At 57.8% G+C, this 17,600-nt stretch overlaps 1 protein-coding gene across 2 annotated transcripts in view; it reads right to left on the bottom strand.

Annotated features, from left to right (window-relative positions):
- MYOM3 (myomesin 3) overlaps window positions 1–17,600 on the bottom strand; it is a 66,146-nt gene that overhangs the window by 38,204 nt on the left and 10,342 nt on the right. For both annotated transcript variants that reach the window (XR_005064608.1, XM_037032880.1), the window contains exons 7-19: window positions 16,473–16,561; window positions 14,765–14,809; window positions 14,091–14,231; window positions 12,450–12,611; window positions 11,696–11,837; window positions 10,377–10,576; window positions 9,594–9,647; window positions 9,082–9,209; window positions 6,429–6,612; window positions 4,002–4,176; window positions 1,305–1,426; window positions 754–941; window positions 335–461 (exon numbers count right to left, since the gene is read on the bottom strand). Coding sequence is in view for 1 of the 2 variants with exons in the window: in XM_037032880.1 (XP_036888775.1) it covers window positions 335–461; window positions 754–941; window positions 1,305–1,426; window positions 4,002–4,176; window positions 6,429–6,612; window positions 9,082–9,209; window positions 9,594–9,647; window positions 10,377–10,576; window positions 11,696–11,837; window positions 12,450–12,611; window positions 14,091–14,231; window positions 14,765–14,809; window positions 16,473–16,561 (1,757 nt within the window). In the remaining variant the exon portion in view is untranslated. The remainder of the gene's footprint in view (window positions 1–334; window positions 462–753; window positions 942–1,304; window positions 1,427–4,001; window positions 4,177–6,428; window positions 6,613–9,081; window positions 9,210–9,593; window positions 9,648–10,376; window positions 10,577–11,695; window positions 11,838–12,449; window positions 12,612–14,090; window positions 14,232–14,764; window positions 14,810–16,472; window positions 16,562–17,600) is intronic.

Below are 17,600 nucleotides of genomic sequence, written 5' to 3'. Positions count from 1 at the left end.
TGGGACGAGCTGGTCCCCCTAGCCGTGTGCCTTTGGGGTTCGAGATGAGTCTGTGGCCAGGATGAGAGGTCAGGTGACACATCGAGCTGGAGCGTGGTTTGTGCTGGGGTGCAGGGCCCGTCGACGGGCAAGGTCACAGACCCTCTAAGGCAGAGAGGGGTAGGACTGCCTGTGTCACCGAGACTGCAGGGTCCACTGGGGGAAGGGGCCGGGGTCCGGCGCCTGGAACCAGTAGAGCAAACGTGAATGCGCAGAGGGCTCGGCCGTGGTCATCCCATTGCTTGGCTTCGGGGACGGAGCCGGTACAGAGGTCCAGCACCTCCCAGCTTCTCACCTGGCTGGGGCATCGTCCACTCTTTGCATTCGAACAGGCTGCTGGGTGCCGACAGCTTACCCACACCTGCCCAGTTTGTCGCCCGGGCACGGAACTTATAGAAGTGGCCTTCACGAAGGTTGCTGACCTTGAGGAGCAGAAGCACAGACTGAAAACCCGAAGGTTGCTGACCTTGAGGAGCAGAAGCACAGACTGAAAACCCGAGGCTGGGGAGGAAGGAGCAGGGTTACAGCGGTGCAGGGAGAGGTTCAGAGCAGGAAGCCCATGGGGGCTGTAGTCGAGACTGGCCGTGGTCTGCACTTCAGGGGGCTGGATGCTCAAGGCCGGGGAGCTGAGGCCTCTCGCAGCTCCGGGGCCTCCTGCAGTGACTCTCCCGTGCAAGGCAGGACACCAGATGGGTGGCCACTTTCCAGCCTTACCTTGCAGACCTGGGTGGGGACGGGCTGCTGGTTGACCGGGTGCCAGACCAGCTCCTCCGAGTCTTGCTGGTCCAGGAAGTAGCCCAGGATCCTGCCTCCTCCACGACGCTTGGGGGGTTTCCACCCGATGACCATGTCGTTTTTCCCACAGTTCAGGAGGATGAAATCGTATGGGGCAGATGGTGTGGCTGTGGGGAGGCAAAAAGGTGAGACCAGGGGCAGTGGGGCCTTGGGGACCTGGTAGGCCTCCCCCAGTGGGCACCCACAGTCCCTGCTCCAGGGGTACTGACTTAGCCAGAGGTGCCTGCTGGTGACGGGGACTTTGCCCCTGGGTGGGCACCTGGGTGGGTTTCACTGCATAGCCTCAGGTCGTTGTTACTTCCTTCCCAGAGGAAAGGGTGATCAGGGAGGGTCAGTTTATCCCCACGGGGGCTTATTCCCCTTGCCTCTGGGATTGGAACCTTTGAGCTGTGGTCTCTAATCCTCTGCTCTCTGCCCAGCCCAGAGCTGCCCCCCAACTCCTGCAGGCTGGACCTGCCCCCTGGACTTACCCAGAGCCTGCTTGACCCTGATGGGTTCAGTGGGCACTGAACTTTCCCCTACCCCGGCTTCGCTGACGGACCGGACGCAGAACTCATACTCCTTCCCTGTCCTCAGCCCGGGAACCGTAAACCTGAGAGAGACATGTGCAGCACTCAGGGACAGCCAAACAGCTTGAAGACATTCCAGACTTTCCAGAACAACCTTGTGGGATGAGCGGTAACCACTGTGGTTGGATCTGAGGGTTCTGGGCCAACTGTTACCCTTGCCCCCCAGTGGTGCAAAGGCCTGGACGGTAAAGGCCTTAAAATGATCAAGGTTGGGGGAAGGTGGTTAAAAGGTACAAACTTCCAGTTATAAAATACATGAGTACTAGGGATGTAATACACAACACGATAAGGATAGTAACTCTGCTGGTTCCTACGTGGGAAAGTTAAGGTTATAGATCCTGAGAGGGCTTGTCTCAAGGAGAAATTTTTTTCTTTTCCTATTACTGTATGTGAGATAATGGATGTCAACTAAACCTACTGTGATCATCATTTCACAGTGTGTGTAAGTCAAGCCTTCACATTGTATACATTAAACAGCGATGCATGCCAGTTATTTCTCAGTGAAACTAGGAAAAAATGGTTTTGAAGGGTGTGACTCTTCCAGAGCCCACCATGAAGATGCAGCTGTGCTGGGAACGACTCAAACCGGAGGCCAGCTGGCCATCCCCCAATGGTGCTGCTTGGCACGTCTCCAGGTCTCCAGGCCTTGCCCCTGAAACGCAGGTGGCTTTTATTACCTGCTCGAATGCCGTGACTCTAAAGCACGGAGTCCTTTTAAAGACCCACCAAAGAGAAGAGTCCTCCAGCGCCATCTGGGTACAGTCTGGTTTGGAGAAAAACAGCCTTGCTCCGCCGTCCCTCCTTGCTAGAACCCAACTGTGGGCCTCTTTCTCCCTTTGCATTTATCGACATTCTCCCGTAGCAAGTCTCGGAGTTTGACTTTGAGGAACCCCAAGGACTTAAATCAAGCATTGAACGGCTGACACAGCAAGTTCCTGCTCAGAGACACGCTCATCTAATGGGCCACTTGCCCTTACGAGAGGGACGGAGCACGCAGGGGCAGTGCCCAGGCAGCACCGGCACCAGTGAGGCTGGGGGGACTCACCGGAGCAGCCCCCGCTGATGACGAGAGCCAGTGAGGACAGTGAGGCGCACCTGTCTAGCATTCCGTTTTCACGGAATCCGTGGAAACTCAGGCGCTCAACGTAACATGCTCCGAGGAAGGTGCTGTTACTCATGCTGTTTTGCAGGGGAGGACGACACTGACTGTTGGGGGGGCCCTTATGAATCAAAGTGTCATTTCTTCATTGTACAGCCCAGAAAAGCCCTCCGGCCAGAAGGAAAGGGGTGTGCCAAGGGCACCCTGCTGGTGGGGAACCTAGCTGGACCGCAGCCCAGCTCTCCCGAGCCCTAGCACACTGCCATTGTATCCACCCACTTCCTCGCTCAGAGAGTGCTGAGCGTCTTCTGTAAGCCAGGTTCTGTGGGGCCCAGCAACACGGCACTGAAATGACCGCCACAGCGCGACTGAGCTGCCTTTTTGCCACCACCCGGCAAGGTCTCCGGGGCAGCAGTGTTCACCCTCTTTCCAGCCACAGCACAGGTAACCGCTGGCACGCACCTGTGCGATGAGTTCTCCGGACACACCAGAGGGCCACGCCACCCCCTGAGTGTGACACATTCCCCAGGCCAATCGTACCCTTCGTGGGACTCCTTCACCCCAGGGACGTGCACTCAGTGCAGGTCGGGGGAGAGATGTTGTTCTAGGGATAACGTGGACCCTGAGCTACTTTGCCGAAAACCCGCTCTTTCTCCAGTTTGGAAACTTTAGTGCTAACAAATTATGGGTGACCTCTCGCTGCTGACTGTGAAATGCTGAAGACCAGAGGGACACAAGTTCCTGTCACTTTTTCTGGACAAGATGATCTCGGGGCTTGTGGCCTGGGGGGAGGGGAGCCCAGCCAGGTGTGCTCTGGGCCTGTCCAGTCCCCTCATGGGAAGGGAGGGACAGGGTGTCACCACCTGAGCCCCCTCCCACACAGAGCCCCAATACTGAGGGAACTCAGGAGCCCAGAAGCCACAGGTTCACCGTCCCTGGGAGAACTGGGGCCTCTGAGTGAGGAGGGAGCCTTGGAGGCCAGAGGGAGTTGGAAAGGCAAGAGGACTGGAGTCTGACTGAGGCTCAGACAGGGCAAGTCTCTGCGCAAGGGTGTCAGGCAAGTGTGGGGTGGCTGTGGAGCCTGAATTCCTGCCTCGCTGGTCCTGGAGCCACTGTCTATCCTGCCCCGCCGTCTCTCTGTCCCTCTAAGCTCCTGGAGGGATGACACCTAGTGACTACCTCTATCTGCAAATGGGACGCTCTCAGCAAGTGTGGGCTGAAAACAGGCCACCTGGGCCAACTCCCAATTCCTCCACTTACTAGCTAAGGCAATTTTGGCAAGTTACTTAACTGCTTGGTGCCTCAGTTTCCTCACCTGTACAATGACAATAAAAATATTAGTCCTCAGATCATAGGATTGCAGTTAGAACTAAATGACCTAATATATGAAAAGAGCTTAGATGAGTGCCCAGTGCCATATGTGGGATGGTGGGCTTCCTTACCATTACGGCCCCTCTTCGGAGGGTGCGCTGGTGCAGGAAGGGGTGGGGTAAACTCACTTGTTGCCCTGGATGGGTTTGTTGTTAACTGTTTGCCACTCAGGTGATCCTGCTTCCCGGGAGTAGATGTAATAACCCAGGAGCTCTGGGCCTTCATTCACAGAATCCCAGGTGAGGGAGACAGAGGTCTGAGTGTCTCGGAAAGCTTGAACTTGAGCTGGAGGAGGGAGAGTAGCTAAAAAATAGAAACGTGGGCTGAGTAAGGATGCCGAGTTACACAGCACTAACATGGTAGGGGAGAAGTGGGGTGTGGGGAGAGGCAGGGAGGAGCCCCCACAGCAGTCAAGGGTGGGACATGGATTCCAGCTGTGCCCTGGGGCTCTGGGCAGCTCTTTCCTACCCCCCGAGGTGCACCCCAGACTCCTGTATTCTAAAAGTCCTCCCCCCTCTTGCTTCCAAGCATCTCCCCTTCCTCACTAAGGCTCCCATTCTCATAATTAAACCTTACAATCTCTTTTTCTCTCTCTCTCTCTCACTTAGGAGTCACCAAATCTGCAGTTTTGCTAAGTGTTGAGCTTCAATCTCTAGAAAACTTGATTTCCTTTTCTTAAAATGTCTCTGTTGACTTTCATGGCTCTCTGAGACTGAGTTCCTTGAGGTAGGGACTGCCATGACTCGTTAAATGGACAGAAGGATGGATTGATGGAAGTATGAACGGATGAATAGATGGACAGATGAACAGGAGAATGAATGAAAGGGTGGATGGATGGGAAAATGAATGAGGAATGAATGGATGAATGGATGGATGAATAGATGGATGGATAGGGGATGAATGAATGGATGGATAGGGGATGGATGGATGGATGGATGGATGAATGGATGGCAGGTGGACCTTCTCTTTCTACTTCTCAGACTCCTTATATATCGTTCGGTGGCTCCTAATCTTCTCCTGCCCTCTGTTCCTTGACTTGCTGTATTTTTCTCCTCTCCTCTCATCTTAAGGGTCCATCCGTTCCCCTGTCTGAAACGTTCACCTCTCTGCAGGTGACTCCCAGGCTTTAACTTGAGCCCTGCCCTCACCCCTGAGTCCTAGAGGTCATCTTCCATTTTCCCCAGACACCTTTCCTTGGGTTCTGCTGGTGCCTCAAAGTCAACATGGAGAGGCTGAACTCGGCATCCATCCAACATAGATCCAGTGTTTATCGAGTGCCCACTCTGAGCCAGGTTCTGCACTTAGCACAGGGGATGCACTGAGAAATAGACTTGAGGTCCCGGGCACAGAAAGGTCCTGCCAGCAACTCCAGCCTCTCAGGTTGAAGACAGTGAGGCTGTGGATAAAGACTGGGTGGAGGAGAGAGGCTAGGAGGAGGCCATTCAGGGACCCACGGTCCTGAGACCTGATTCTACCCAAGGACAAGAACTGGAGCGGAGGGTATCCATGGTATGGAGTAGTCCTCAGACATTAAAATCATGACTTCAAGGAGAATTTCATGACCGGAGGAAATCTTTGTGATGTAATGTTAATTTTTAAAAGTGGGATGCAAAGCCCTATATATGCGTGTGGTCAAAAGACCAGAAACCCAGGTACCCAGATGCTGGGCATGGGGCGGGGGCAGGGATGCTTCTCTCTCTCTCTCTCTTTCTCTCGGTTTCTCCTTTCATCCCTCCCTTCGTTTCCTTCTTCCTCCTTCTCTCACTCTTTTGCATTGTGTGTGGGGATATTTTCCCATTTTAACATAGTTTAACTTACAAGTAAACACCTTTCTCTCTCCTCCCCTCTTCTTCCACACCCTCCTCTCCCACCGTTTCCTCTCCCCTCCTTTTTTGGATGGAGCTGGAACCTTGCTCTAAGTCTGGCTTGTGGTCCAGAGACAGCCCACACCCAACCACAAGGTGCTCACTGGCCAGGCCCCAAATCGAGCCTAAATGTTAACTGGGCCAGAATTAAAGAAAGACATCACTTGCCCACCAATGTACTCATACTTGCTATGAATATATATTCATTTGGCAGGTGTTTGGTGCTCTGGAATGACTTGCCCAGGCCCATGCTGTGCTGAAGGTGAGAAGTACCCTAAGGGTGAGCTAGGGCTCGGGATGGGGCAGCTTAGCCCCTACCACGGGGGAGCAGGAGGCTGGCTCAGGAGACAGGAGTGGGTGCTGCTTGGGGACCTTCGGAATTGAGGGACCACTCAGCACCTATGCTGGGCCCAGCAAGATTGTGCAAGCTGTGAATCATTGTTCTGGAAATAGAAAAAAAAGACTGTACTTCCATGAGCCTCCCCTGCCCAGAGAAATGTGGTTTCTGATGTCCCAGCGCTGCACAGGCCTGCGATCCCGCTGCTTTTCAGTTTCGTGGTAGGTAGACGCGGGCAGGGACAGGGAGATGGGCTCGGCCCTGTCCCTGTAGCCCTGGGGTCCTGAGCCCTGCGTGCTGACCGCCGCCAGGGCTGGCCTGCCCTGCCACCATCCTCTGCGTCTCACAGGTACCTGGCTTCCCACTCAAGGCGATGGGCTCACTGGGCTCCGAGGGGTCGCTCATGCCATACTGGTTCATCGCTCGCACTCGGAAGACGTACGACTTCCCTTTCTCCAGATCCAAAAGGGCGAACCTCGGGGATTTCACAGGAGTTTCTGTGCTGATGGCCTCCCAGGTGCCACTACCTATGACTGACTGTGACAAAGGAGAGAAAGTTGCGTTGGTTCAGCCGTTGCCTGAGCCTGGCCCTGTGTGACCACTTCCCCCGTGTGCTCTCATTAACTTTCAACCCAGCCACCGCTGCCCCTGGACCCCTGAGCTCTGGATCCACCCGCCTCCCCGCCATCGCTCCCTGGATGCCTACCGAGCATCTCACATCCAGCACGGCCAGGACTTGGCCCTGGAGCTTGCCCTCATGCCAAAGCGGCCCCCGTGGAGTTAGTGACACCCACCCTTCCGCTTGCTCAGGCCAAAACCTTTGGAGCGATTCTGGACTCTCTTCCTCTTTCCCACATGCCCGGAATATGCACCATCCACACATCCAGTTGGCTCTACTTCCAAAATGTATCCAGAGCCCAGGCATGACTTGCCACCCTCATGTCCCTGCCACAACCTTGATCTGAGGCACCATTGTCTCTCGTCTGAGTTACTCTAATAGCCTCCTAACGGGTCTGACTGTTTCTACCGCTAACTCCCTCCAGCCCTTTTCTTCTTCCTCCAAACGGTAGTCTGAGGGATCTTCTTACAGCACAAGGCAGATCACGTCCTGGGCTGCTCAGAACCCTCCCCTGGCGAGGAAGTGGGGCTGGCTCCTCCTTTCCTTTAGGCCTTTATTCAGAACTCACCTTCTTGGGGAGGCCTCCCCAGCCCTTGCAGTTAAAATGCCAGCAGCCCACCCCCCCGCCATAACACTTTAAATCCCCTCTGTGCCTTACGTCTTTCTCCTAAGTGCTGCCATTAACTGATATGCTAAGTGTGTTACTCGCTTGTCCGCAGTCCCCACCCCCTGCTCGAATGAGGCAGGGATTTCTGTCTGGCCCCCAGGCCAAGAACATGCCAGTGCACGCCAAGTGCTCAGTCTGTGTTGTGGGATGAATGCGTGGGTAAGTAGGTGAATTCTCACAGTAACCCTGCCGGGCAGGGGTTAAGTTCCCCTCTGATGGGGGAGCTCAGGTTCAGGGAGTTTCGGAAACTTGGCAGAAAGCCATGCACCTAAGAGCTTGTATATTTGGTAGTTAAGCTCAAGTGTGGGTACCCCAAACCTGCTCACTCTCCACAGCGTCCGGTGCCTCAAAGGCACCCATAAATTCTGAGGCTCTGGGTGGAGGTGAAGAGTCAAAGGTGATGCAGACTAGTGAGGCACCCAGAGGCCACTTCAGCTGAGTCTAGGTGTGGGACTTACGATCTACAGGCACCGGGGGACCCGCTGACCCTGCCTTCCCTGCACTTTCCCCCCTCCCTGACGGCCTGTCTGGCTTCCAGTGGCCTCGAACCCAGCTAAGCCAAGAAATCGCTAAAACCCAGTAAGCATTACTGAACACCTACTGTGTGCGGATTCTGTTCTAAGTCCTATGTGCTTTAACCACTTTGTTCCTCATATTGACCCTAGAAGGTGTGTGCCATTATTATCTCTGGTGTATAGAAGAAAAAACGGAGGCACAGGGAGACGAAATAGCTTGCTGAGGGTCCCATAGCTAGCATGTAGCAGAGATAAGATTTGAACCCAGGCAGCCTGGGTGCAAGGTCTAGACCGTCACACTCACAGAACCAACCCTCGGTTACTAAACTTTCCTATGTTGGCGGAGCAGGATTGCTGGGAGTGTTCGAAGGAGGCCCATCTGGACAACCGGAGCCGGAACTTTTTTACTTATTGATTCACTAACCCTGTACTGCCCACCTACTATGTGCCAGGGTCAAGAGCATCTCCTTGGGAAGCATCCACAGGCCGAGGGCTGCTGGCCTGGGCTGCGTGCTGCATCGTATTCCACCCTCACAGGGGAGGCAGTCCCATCTGTGCTGGGGGAAACTGAGGGCCAGAGGGTTCGGGGACCGGCTCTCACGGCAGAGCCCGGACGGGAATGACCTTAATGCCACGCTGTCTTTCACTCTGCCTTACCGCCTCTTGTTCACTGTGAAATCCACGTGGCATAGGTGGCCCCGCCCCAGACCCCTGCCCTGACCCTGTTCCCAGTGAGGACCACCCCCTAAACCCCACCCCCCTGCCCTGTGAGCGCTGCCTGTCAGGACCCTGGCTGGTGGGGACCAGCTTAGCTTCCCTCCCATCAGTGGCTCTGGCCAAGAAGAGGTGCTTGGCCCAGGGCATGGCCTGATGTCAGCCAGACTTGGGGGCCAGGAGAGACCCCGGGAAAAGTGGATCTTTCTATTGGTAGTGCTGTGTCTCTTAATTTTGCATATTTCCATGAACTGCCATCCAAAACTGGCCTCTCGGGGTGGGAGGTAACCTCAAAAGATCATTGAATCCATGGCCCTGCTTCTGTGTCGGGCCTGCTCAGGGAACTCTCTTCCATGCTCTGAAGGCCTCCCCAGGGGCACATTGCCTCCCTTGGGGTCTCTCCACCCGCCCCTGAACTGCCCCACACCAGGGTCCCACTGCATGTGTGCTTCTTGGGCTAGCCTGGGGCTGGGGCCTTGGGGTCTCTGTACCTTCTCCAGGGAGTAAGTCAGCGGAGCTCTGCCCCGGGGCCTCGGCTCCTCCCAGCCCAGAACCACGTAGGCCTCACGGGTCTCGATGGCGCGGACATTGGTTGGGGGCGAGGGGATGGTCACCAAGTCTAGAATCAGAGTCATCCAGAGGCAGAAATGAGTGGGCCCTCCGAGACCCCTAATCTCAGCCCCTGGTTTGATAGGGGAGGTAACAGGGGCCCAGAGACGGGCTGGAGCTTGTTCCCGGTCACCGAGCAAGGCCAGGCAGAGCTGAGGCCAGAACGCAGGCCTCCTGACGTCCTGCTCCAGACTTGCCCTCCGTGAGGGGCCTAGCAAGACAGGCCACCGTCACCTGAGAACTCTGGCTCCCCCGACTGGACCCCTCCCCCTTGCCTCCCCACACCTGTACGTGGACAGCTTCCAAGTCTTTGCCGACATTTGTGTACAGGAGTTTCCAGAACCATAAAGGGGTCTAGGGTCTTGGGGCAAAGTGTCAGGAAGTTCACATGTACCTTCAAAATCATCTGCGCTGACCATGATCTTGTTTCCCAGATCAAAGGAGATCTCTAGGATGGAGAACGGAGCAAGTTGGGGAAGGAATAGGGGTGCAGGGTACGTGGGGGCCGGGCCAGGTGGGTCAAGGCAGGACCTGCCCCGTGCTGGGTGCTGATTCCTCCCCCTGTTCCTGGCCCCGGCCTTTCAGCCCCTCATGGCGTGACCTCAGGCAGGCCCCAGCATGCTCAGGGCTCCAAAGCTGGGGCATTTCCGCTGCAGACCTTGAGTGACGCTCTGTCCTCTTGGGACAGATGAGGACAGAGAGGAGAAGCGATGTGCCTGGGCTCAGATTCCTAGGGCCCGGAAGACCAGCAGCAACCCTAAGGTTGACTCCTCAGGGCCGAGGGCTGCGTCCCCTTACCTACCCCCTACCCCCCCAGCTGGGGGCTCTTGAGGCAGGGCTGTTTTCCTCCCTCCGATTAAGGGCACCTGTAGAAGGTGCTGTGGTCCTCCCTCAGCGTAGCATCTCCTGTGCTTGGGTTTGTGTTTCTTCCACCAGAACAGCTCTACCTACCCCCTCAGGCCAGGGGCTCCTAAGGGCAGCTCTGTGTCTCCCCCAGCAGACCAGAGGTTCTCGAGGCTGTCTCCTCCATCAGATTAGGGGTCCTGAGGGCTGGGCTGTGTCTCCCCACTTGGAACTGGGCTTGGGATGTGGGTGCACCACCCGTGTCCTGTGTGACCAGTCCTGAGTGTGCCCAGAGGGACGCTCTAGAATGTCCTTTCGGGGCCTTCGGACACACCTGTCTTCCCCCGGGCTTCATCATGGTCACCCATGACAACCGGTCCTGAGGCCTTGGAGGGGAGGCTGCTGCCTGCCTTGTTGACGGCTCTCACCCGGAATCGATAGCTCTGGCCTTCGATGAGGCCTCGGATTGGGCACCGGCAGGTCCCACCGGGGGCCTCATGGCAGGGCACCCATTGCCCAGACTCGCCCTGGCACCTGTGCGAGAGACGGCCCAGCATTAGCCCCCGCTCGTAACTCATACCTCCCCAGTCTGACAGGGCCACTTCCCCGTCCTGGGCTGCCCATCCAGCTGGTCTTGGCTGATTAAAGTCCGGCTCTCCATTTAAAAGCCTGGCTCCAATTTCAGGCCCCCAGGAGGTTGGGGACCATCCTCCACCTCCCGTGGTGGAACTTTCCACGCCTTTCATGGAGGTTCCCGTGTGCCCGGAGCTGTGCTGGGCCCTTCACATGCATCGTCTCACTTAACCCCAGCAGTCCCCGGAGTCAGGCGTGGTCACCTGCACTCTGTAAACGAGGACCCGCAGCTCAGAGAGTGAGATGGCTTGCCCAGGATCTCACAGCGCATGGCAGAGTTTGAGTTTCACCCCGGGGCTGTCCACTGCCCGAGGTGGCCTGCATTCCAGGGTGACCCTCAGAGTCTGGGTGCTACTGTCCTCAGGTCATGTCACAGCGCACGTTACGGGCGGGAAGGGGCAGTGGCCATGTGTGGGCTCACATCCTGCCTCCCCCACTTATGAGCCATGTCAGGCATTGCCTCACGTGCCCTGGTTTCCTCATCTGTAGAATGATGCACTGCAGAGTCCCCCTGCCCCTTAGACGGGTTGTTGGGGGGTATGTAATGAGATAGGGCAGGGAGGTCCTGGTACACAGTCTTCCATCCCGTCAGCGACAGGTCTGTGCATTGCCTCAGGCCTGGCCTCTGAGCTGGCAGCACTGAGGCAGGCGGGGTGTCCGGGCCCTCCCCTGCCTGGTGTGCCCCCTCCCTCTGGGGTCACAGCTACTGGTGCCTGTCTGTCACTCAGGGAAGAAATGAGCCAACAAATGCACATGTGCTCAGGTTTCAGGCTCTTAGAGTGTGCCCTTCCCAGGGTCCGCTCCTGCTGTACACATTCCAGAGGGCAGGGCCTGACGCCCGCCCTTGGACGCCAGCTGTGAGCAAATACCCTTTTATTGCCCCTGACGTGCACAGCACAGCGGGCCTCCTGACTGAGGCTGGGCATGGGGCTCCCTCTTTCCTGTGGCCCCACGCATGTCCTCACCACCAGGCAGAGGGCTACCTCCCCAGAGATTCTGCCACTCAAGGGGCTGACTCACAGCTCGATAGAGTAGCCGATGATGGGGCTGCCTCGAGTGTCACTGGGTGGGGTCCAGGTCAGGAGGAGGCAGTCTCTGTTCACATCCAGGCACAGGACATTCAGTGGGGAGCCTGGGGCCCCCGGCTTCTCTGCTGCAGCATCTGAAACCCAGGGTGGGGATGGGGGCCGGAAGCTCCCTGGGTGACTGTCCCTCCCACTGCCACCTAGCATCCTCTTCTGGTGAAGCATCCAGGGCCTCACTTTTGATCTTGAGGACCAGGACCTGAATAATGGCCTCCTCTTTTTAAGCAATAGCATCTGGGGTCGTGGGAGTACCATTTGCTAGGCTCTCCCCTCCCATGCCACGGCCCTGGACAATTGGTGTAATTCATCTAGGGGCCTCAGAGCAACTCTCCACTTTGAGGATGAGAAAACGAGTCTCCTAGAGCAAAAGTGACTTGCCTAAAGTCACCCCACCAGTGATGTGACAAAGCCTGTAGGCAGAAACGGACCAGGGACCAGAATCACCCCAGCGTGTGCTCAGCCCTCCCTCCCAGCTCTGACCATGTTTGAGGCTGTGTGTCGGCTGCGTTCTTTGGAGGGTCCTAGGAAGCTGTAGGGATTCTTAGAGTGACTCTGACCCATCAGCCCATGTATAGTAGGGAAACTGGGGCCCCAAGGAGCAGGGGACTTGCTCAAGGTCCCACAGAAAATTAGTCAAGGGCAGAGCCCTGGTCTCCGGGCTTCAGCCCCCCCTCAGCCCCACCCCTCACCTCTCACAAACACATAGGTGCTCTGCTCCCGGGGCCCAAAGCGCGAAGCCACCTGGACTGTGTAGAGCCCCTCGTCCTCCTTGTAGGCGCAGAACACCTTCAGGGACGCCTGGCGGTCTGCATAGAGGACCTGCTGGCGTTCCGAGGACCTCATCAGCCTCCCTGAGGAGGAGAGGGGTCCAGTGTGAGCTCATGGGCCATCCGGGCCTCACCTGGGAACCTGCGGCTACTCTGGGGTGGGGGGGTGTCTAGGCAGGGTTGGGCTGGCGTGGCCGCAGCCTGAGGCTCAGCTGGGGAGTCAGGGATGGGGGGGTGGCTGCTGAACTCTCCGGAAGGCTTGGTGAGGGGCTGCAGTGAGGCAGGGCCCAGGGAAGGGGCTGGGAGCTCAACCAGGGGAATGAAATGGTTGGGTCGGTGGCTCAGTGAGCAGTTGGAGGTTCTGTGAGGAAGTGAAAACAAGAGGCGGGGTGCCGTGTGAGGGTCAGGGGCTCTGTGAGCCGGCTGAGACTCACTGAAGGGGCTGGGGCTGCAGGAGGGGTGTGGGAGCTCAGCAAGGGGGCGATGAACTGAATGGGGGCAGTGAGGGCTGGTTGATGGGGCCCAGAAAAGGGTGGGGCTCACTGAGACAGCTGGGATGTCAGTGAGGAGGGGAGAGGGCTCACTGAGAGGGTTCGGTGTCAGCGAGGAGCGTGGGGACCCAGAGGGTGGGACCTTAGTGAGAAGAATGGGGCTCAGGGAAGGGGCTCTGGGACTCAGGGGCTCCGAGACAACACTGTCGGGCTGTCCTGCTCCTTGTCCCACTCGGAGGCCCCTCCCTCCTCTCAGCACCTCTATTCTGGAAGATCTGCAGGTTGGGAAAACGTCCAGACTGGCTACTGCAGCTGTTCCCGGGACTCCTCCTGGCTCCTTCGTGCCTCGCCCCGTCCTGGCAGGCGCAACTGCCCTGGGCTCAGAGCCCTGGGAGCTCGGGGCGGGGGCTGTACTCCTTGTCCTTGGGCTGCCGGCCTGGTCACGGATGGGCCAGGAAGGAGGTCCAGCCCTCCTCCTCCCCCTGGCCCGGCCACCTCTTCCTGCCTCACCTGACCAGCCTTTTCCAGCCTTGCCTGTGAAGTGCCCCGGGGTCTTCCAGCTCTTGGATGGTAATTGTTTCCCGGCACCCACACCTTGGCCGGGAAAAGCCCTGTGCCACTGTCACAACCTGCCCCGACACTCCTTGTGCCGTCCTGCCTCCTGGCCTTGGCCTCTGTGCCAGTTGCTTTGGGTGCCATCACTCACTCTTAGGGCCCTGGTGAGGATCCCATCGACGTGAAGGGCTGAGACGGTGCCTGGCCCTGGCAGGCCGTCATCGGGCAGTGGCTGCAGTTGTGCTTGGCTTCCTCCCTCCTCCCCGACCAAGAGCCCCTGGTGGGGCTCACACACCTCTGTGCCTCCCCTGCCCTGGTGCCCACGTGGCTGCCCTCTGCTTCCCTCTGCCTCTTCAGCACCCACAACCCAGCTTGTACTAACTGGGGGAGGGGCGGAGCTGAGTTTCTCTCCCCCCGCCCCCCCGGGGGTCCCAGGGTTGGGGATGGAGCCAGGGATCCAGTCCCTCTTTTCCACCTCTGCCTCCGAAGGCTGAGGACTGGCACGGAGGGTCCTCACCGTCTCGGAACCACTGAATGCTCTGCTCAGCGTCTAATACATCTTCCGAAAATGAGCAGGTCAGGGAGAAGGGTTCCTTCTCACGGGCAAAGACTGGCTTCAGCACCGATGTGAACTCCACGCTGGGGCCGAACATCAGTCCTGGGTGGGAAGAGAAATTTAGGACAGATGGCTTCTGAGGCCGGCAGCCTAGCCTGGGGCTTAGGTGGGACTGGGGACCCTTCTGGGGTATCTTCACTCATCTGGGTCAGGAGTCGCAGTTCCTGAGGTCATCTCACCGGGAGAGGGGCCTGGTCCTGGGGGGCGGGGGTGGGGATGGGGAAGAGATTTATCTACGTGAGACCACATGAGCCGAAATAGTAACTCCCTAAAGTCGTATCCATTTGTCTTTTTTGGCTTTGCCTTTTTCACTCAGTTTCGCCACTGGACAACTTAGCAGCTGCCTCGGGACCCCGGAAACCAGTCTGCAGATGTCAGCAGCTCAGAGGCAACCCCCACATGGACGTTCTTAGCGGGCAATGGATGGCCATATTCAAAGGGGAGGCTGTGGGGAGGTCTGATGAGAAGTCCCAAGCCCTGGCTGGTGTAGCTCAGTGGATTGAGCGCGGGCCTGTGAACCAGAAGTCGCAGACACCCTCCCCCCGAAGGCCCGTCCCTCCCCGCAGGCTCCTTACTTTTGAAGATCTCCGAGTCGAAGCCAGCGTCCTTCCCCAGGTAAGCTGAAAACCCAGAGCACACGGAGCGTGAGAGAGTCCAGACTCATATCCTGCAGGACGGCGGAGGCGTGGCCTCTGGGTGTGGGTTTGTGCCCTACTCTGTTAGTGGCTCGCTCCCCTTTGGCTTTGGGGATGTTCCTTCACGCCTCTGTGCCTCAGTTTCTACCTTGGTAAAATGGGGACCGTGGTTCCTACCCAATGGTGGTGGGGCTCTGAACGACCGAATTCACATGAGCAAAGCCCTTGGCCAGAGCCTGACAGTTTGTGCTCAGTAAGTGGTGGTTTCCGTCCTCTGCCCAGCTCACCGCCCGGGTCACGTGTCTTCGGAGAGGTAGAGCCCTGTTGGGCTGGGGTTCCCGGTGGGGTCAGGGCAAGGGGCAGCGCTAAGGGAGCCGTCTGGGGGCCTAAGGGTGAAGTCCAAGGAGACGTTGGCACAGAACACCAGAGAAGAGCATGGACACTTTCGTTCACATAGCAAGTGCCATGTGCTGCTTGTTAAACGGTTTAATTTTACAATAGGCCTGTCTATTGGTGCCTTTGTAGTCCTCTCATAAAGATGAGCAAACCGAGGTATCATCGGCCAGCTAGCCTGAAGCCATCGTGTGACATTGGTCTCTGGAAGGAGTTCTGAGAGGCTGTTCAAGGCCACACAGAGTTGGTGGAAGACTCAGCACTAGAACCCAGAGCTCCAGCCTCCCAGTCCGAGGCCCCCCACTAACACCAGCACAGAGGCCATGGAGATGAGCGTGGGGTGGGGTGGTAATGGCAGTGAGTGGACGGTCTTGGTAAGAACCTGGCTGGAGTCTGGGGGCCGATGGATTCAAAGATACCGGGTTTGATGAGGGGCCAAGATCTGGAGGAAGCGAGGGGAAGGGTGGGCAGACAGAGGGGACATGGCCCTGATGCCTGACCTTGGGCTTGACTCTGGGCACCTGCTCTTTGTCTCTCAGGGTCACTGAGGTCATTGTCCTGGGCCCATAGGTGTGGCCTCTTGGGCTGTGCTCTGTCCTGGTCATGGGGTGGGGGAGGGAGACTCGGACAGAGCTGCACCTTGCCTGTACCACTCAATTTAATCAACCCGAGAGTCTGGGGGAGGTGGTAAGAGTGCCCTTGGTAGGAAGAGGCTGAGACGTGGAGCCGCCTGCCCCGGCCCACTCAGCCCATCGGCAGCAGAGCCAGCCTAAGAGTGGGGTCTGTCTAACTCCTGAGCTTCTCCCCAGCCTTGTGCTGTGATTGCAGATGCCCTTGGGGTAACCTTTAGAGGTATGACGGAAACAGCGTCAGAACCCAAATGGAGCAGTGGGGGTCAACAGGGGAGTTGGCAGGGCTTGGCTTTTGCCCGTGAGGATCCCTCAGCGGGACTGGCAGGGCCGGGCCACCCTCCCAGAGACCCTGAGCTGGGTCAGGACCCACACCCGACCCGACAGGACACTTGCACCCCTTGGAGACAGCTGTGTAGTTTGTGCAGCCGGAGGCAGAGACTCTCACTTGCTTCAAAGGCCTCGGGGAAGGGAGTGTCTCCGTGGCTGCCCTGGTTCCCTGGTCCCAGGCCAAACACCCCTGTGCCAGGGCCCCTCCTCGAGTCTGACCACAGACTCCGGCCCTCTTCTGCTCATCCTGGGTGTGCGGTGGACTGGCCCCGCCTGTCGGGGACGCGAGGACTTACTTCGGACAAGGACTTTGGCGTAGGAGGAGGCCTGGCCGTAAGCGTTCTTCACCTTCACCGTGTAGGTGGCTGAATCCTCCATGGTGCATCTGGAAGGAGAGAGGGAGAAGGGCCCCCCAAGGCCATTGGGCTCCGTGGGGAACCCGAGTCCCCATCTGGAGGTGGGGAAGGCGGGGGGTCTCAGTGGGGAGACTTTAGGCCCTGGCTCAGGCTCCCCTTCTGGAAAGCTGTGTGCCCTGCCCCTCTCCACGCCTCAGTGCCCCTCTCTAGAAAACTGGGGGCACACCCTGAGCCTAACCCATCTCAGGTGAGGGTAGTTTGAAAACAGGGTGGTTACTACCAACTGTAGGATTAGAGAGGTTAAGTGCCCTGCCTGGAGTCACACAGCAACTGGAGTTCAATCCAGCTTTACGGTGACAAGCCCTTGCCAAGGCACAGCCTCCCACCCTATCAACACCTCTAGAACAGAAGCCTAGAGCAGGCACAGAGCACGGGCTTGCCGGAGACACACTGCCAGTCTGCGCCAGGGCTGGGCCAGATGCCCAGGTTCTCTCGGTCTCGGGCCCAGGTCTCCCCACCATCCAGGCCACACCTGTCATGTTCCCAGTGACCTGAGTGACGAAGATAGTGCTTGGCAGGCTGTGGCACATCTGGCACCCATCAGCAAGCAGAGAGGACCCTCGGTGCCCCCTCTCATCCCCCGGCTGCTCGGGGCGGGGGTCCCTCTTGTTTTAAGGGTCAGTCCCCCCTGCTCTACGAGCACTTCCTGCCCCACCCCCGGACCTGCTTGCCTTCCCTGACTGCACAGCCCACAGGACACCTCCCTCTGCAGTGCATGGTCAGGTACTTAAACCCACATATCCCTGCATTGCTTCCAGAGGGTAGGGTCAATGTCCTGTGCATATTTATGTCTCTGAAACCCGAGTTGGCCGGAGCGGAGGGTTTGGTGTATGGGGAACAACCCAGATGCAGAGAACTTGCTCCTACCCAGGCCCTGCCCTGTAAAAGCTGTGCAACCTTTGACCTTTCACAGCCCGTTTCCTCACCTGCAACAATGCTTCCCTGCGTGAACAGTGGTGGGCATTGTCGACTGAGTGTGCAGAGCGCCAGCACAGGGCTCGGCACTGG

The sequence above is a fragment of the Sturnira hondurensis genome, unplaced genomic scaffold (assembly GCF_014824575.4).
Source record: "Sturnira hondurensis isolate 20B ecotype Veracruz unplaced genomic scaffold, ASM1482457v3 Scaffold0021555, whole genome shotgun sequence".
Lineage (NCBI taxonomy): Eukaryota > Metazoa > Chordata > Mammalia > Chiroptera > Phyllostomidae > Sturnira > Sturnira hondurensis.
This window is presented reverse-complemented; position numbering and strand designations above follow the sequence as displayed.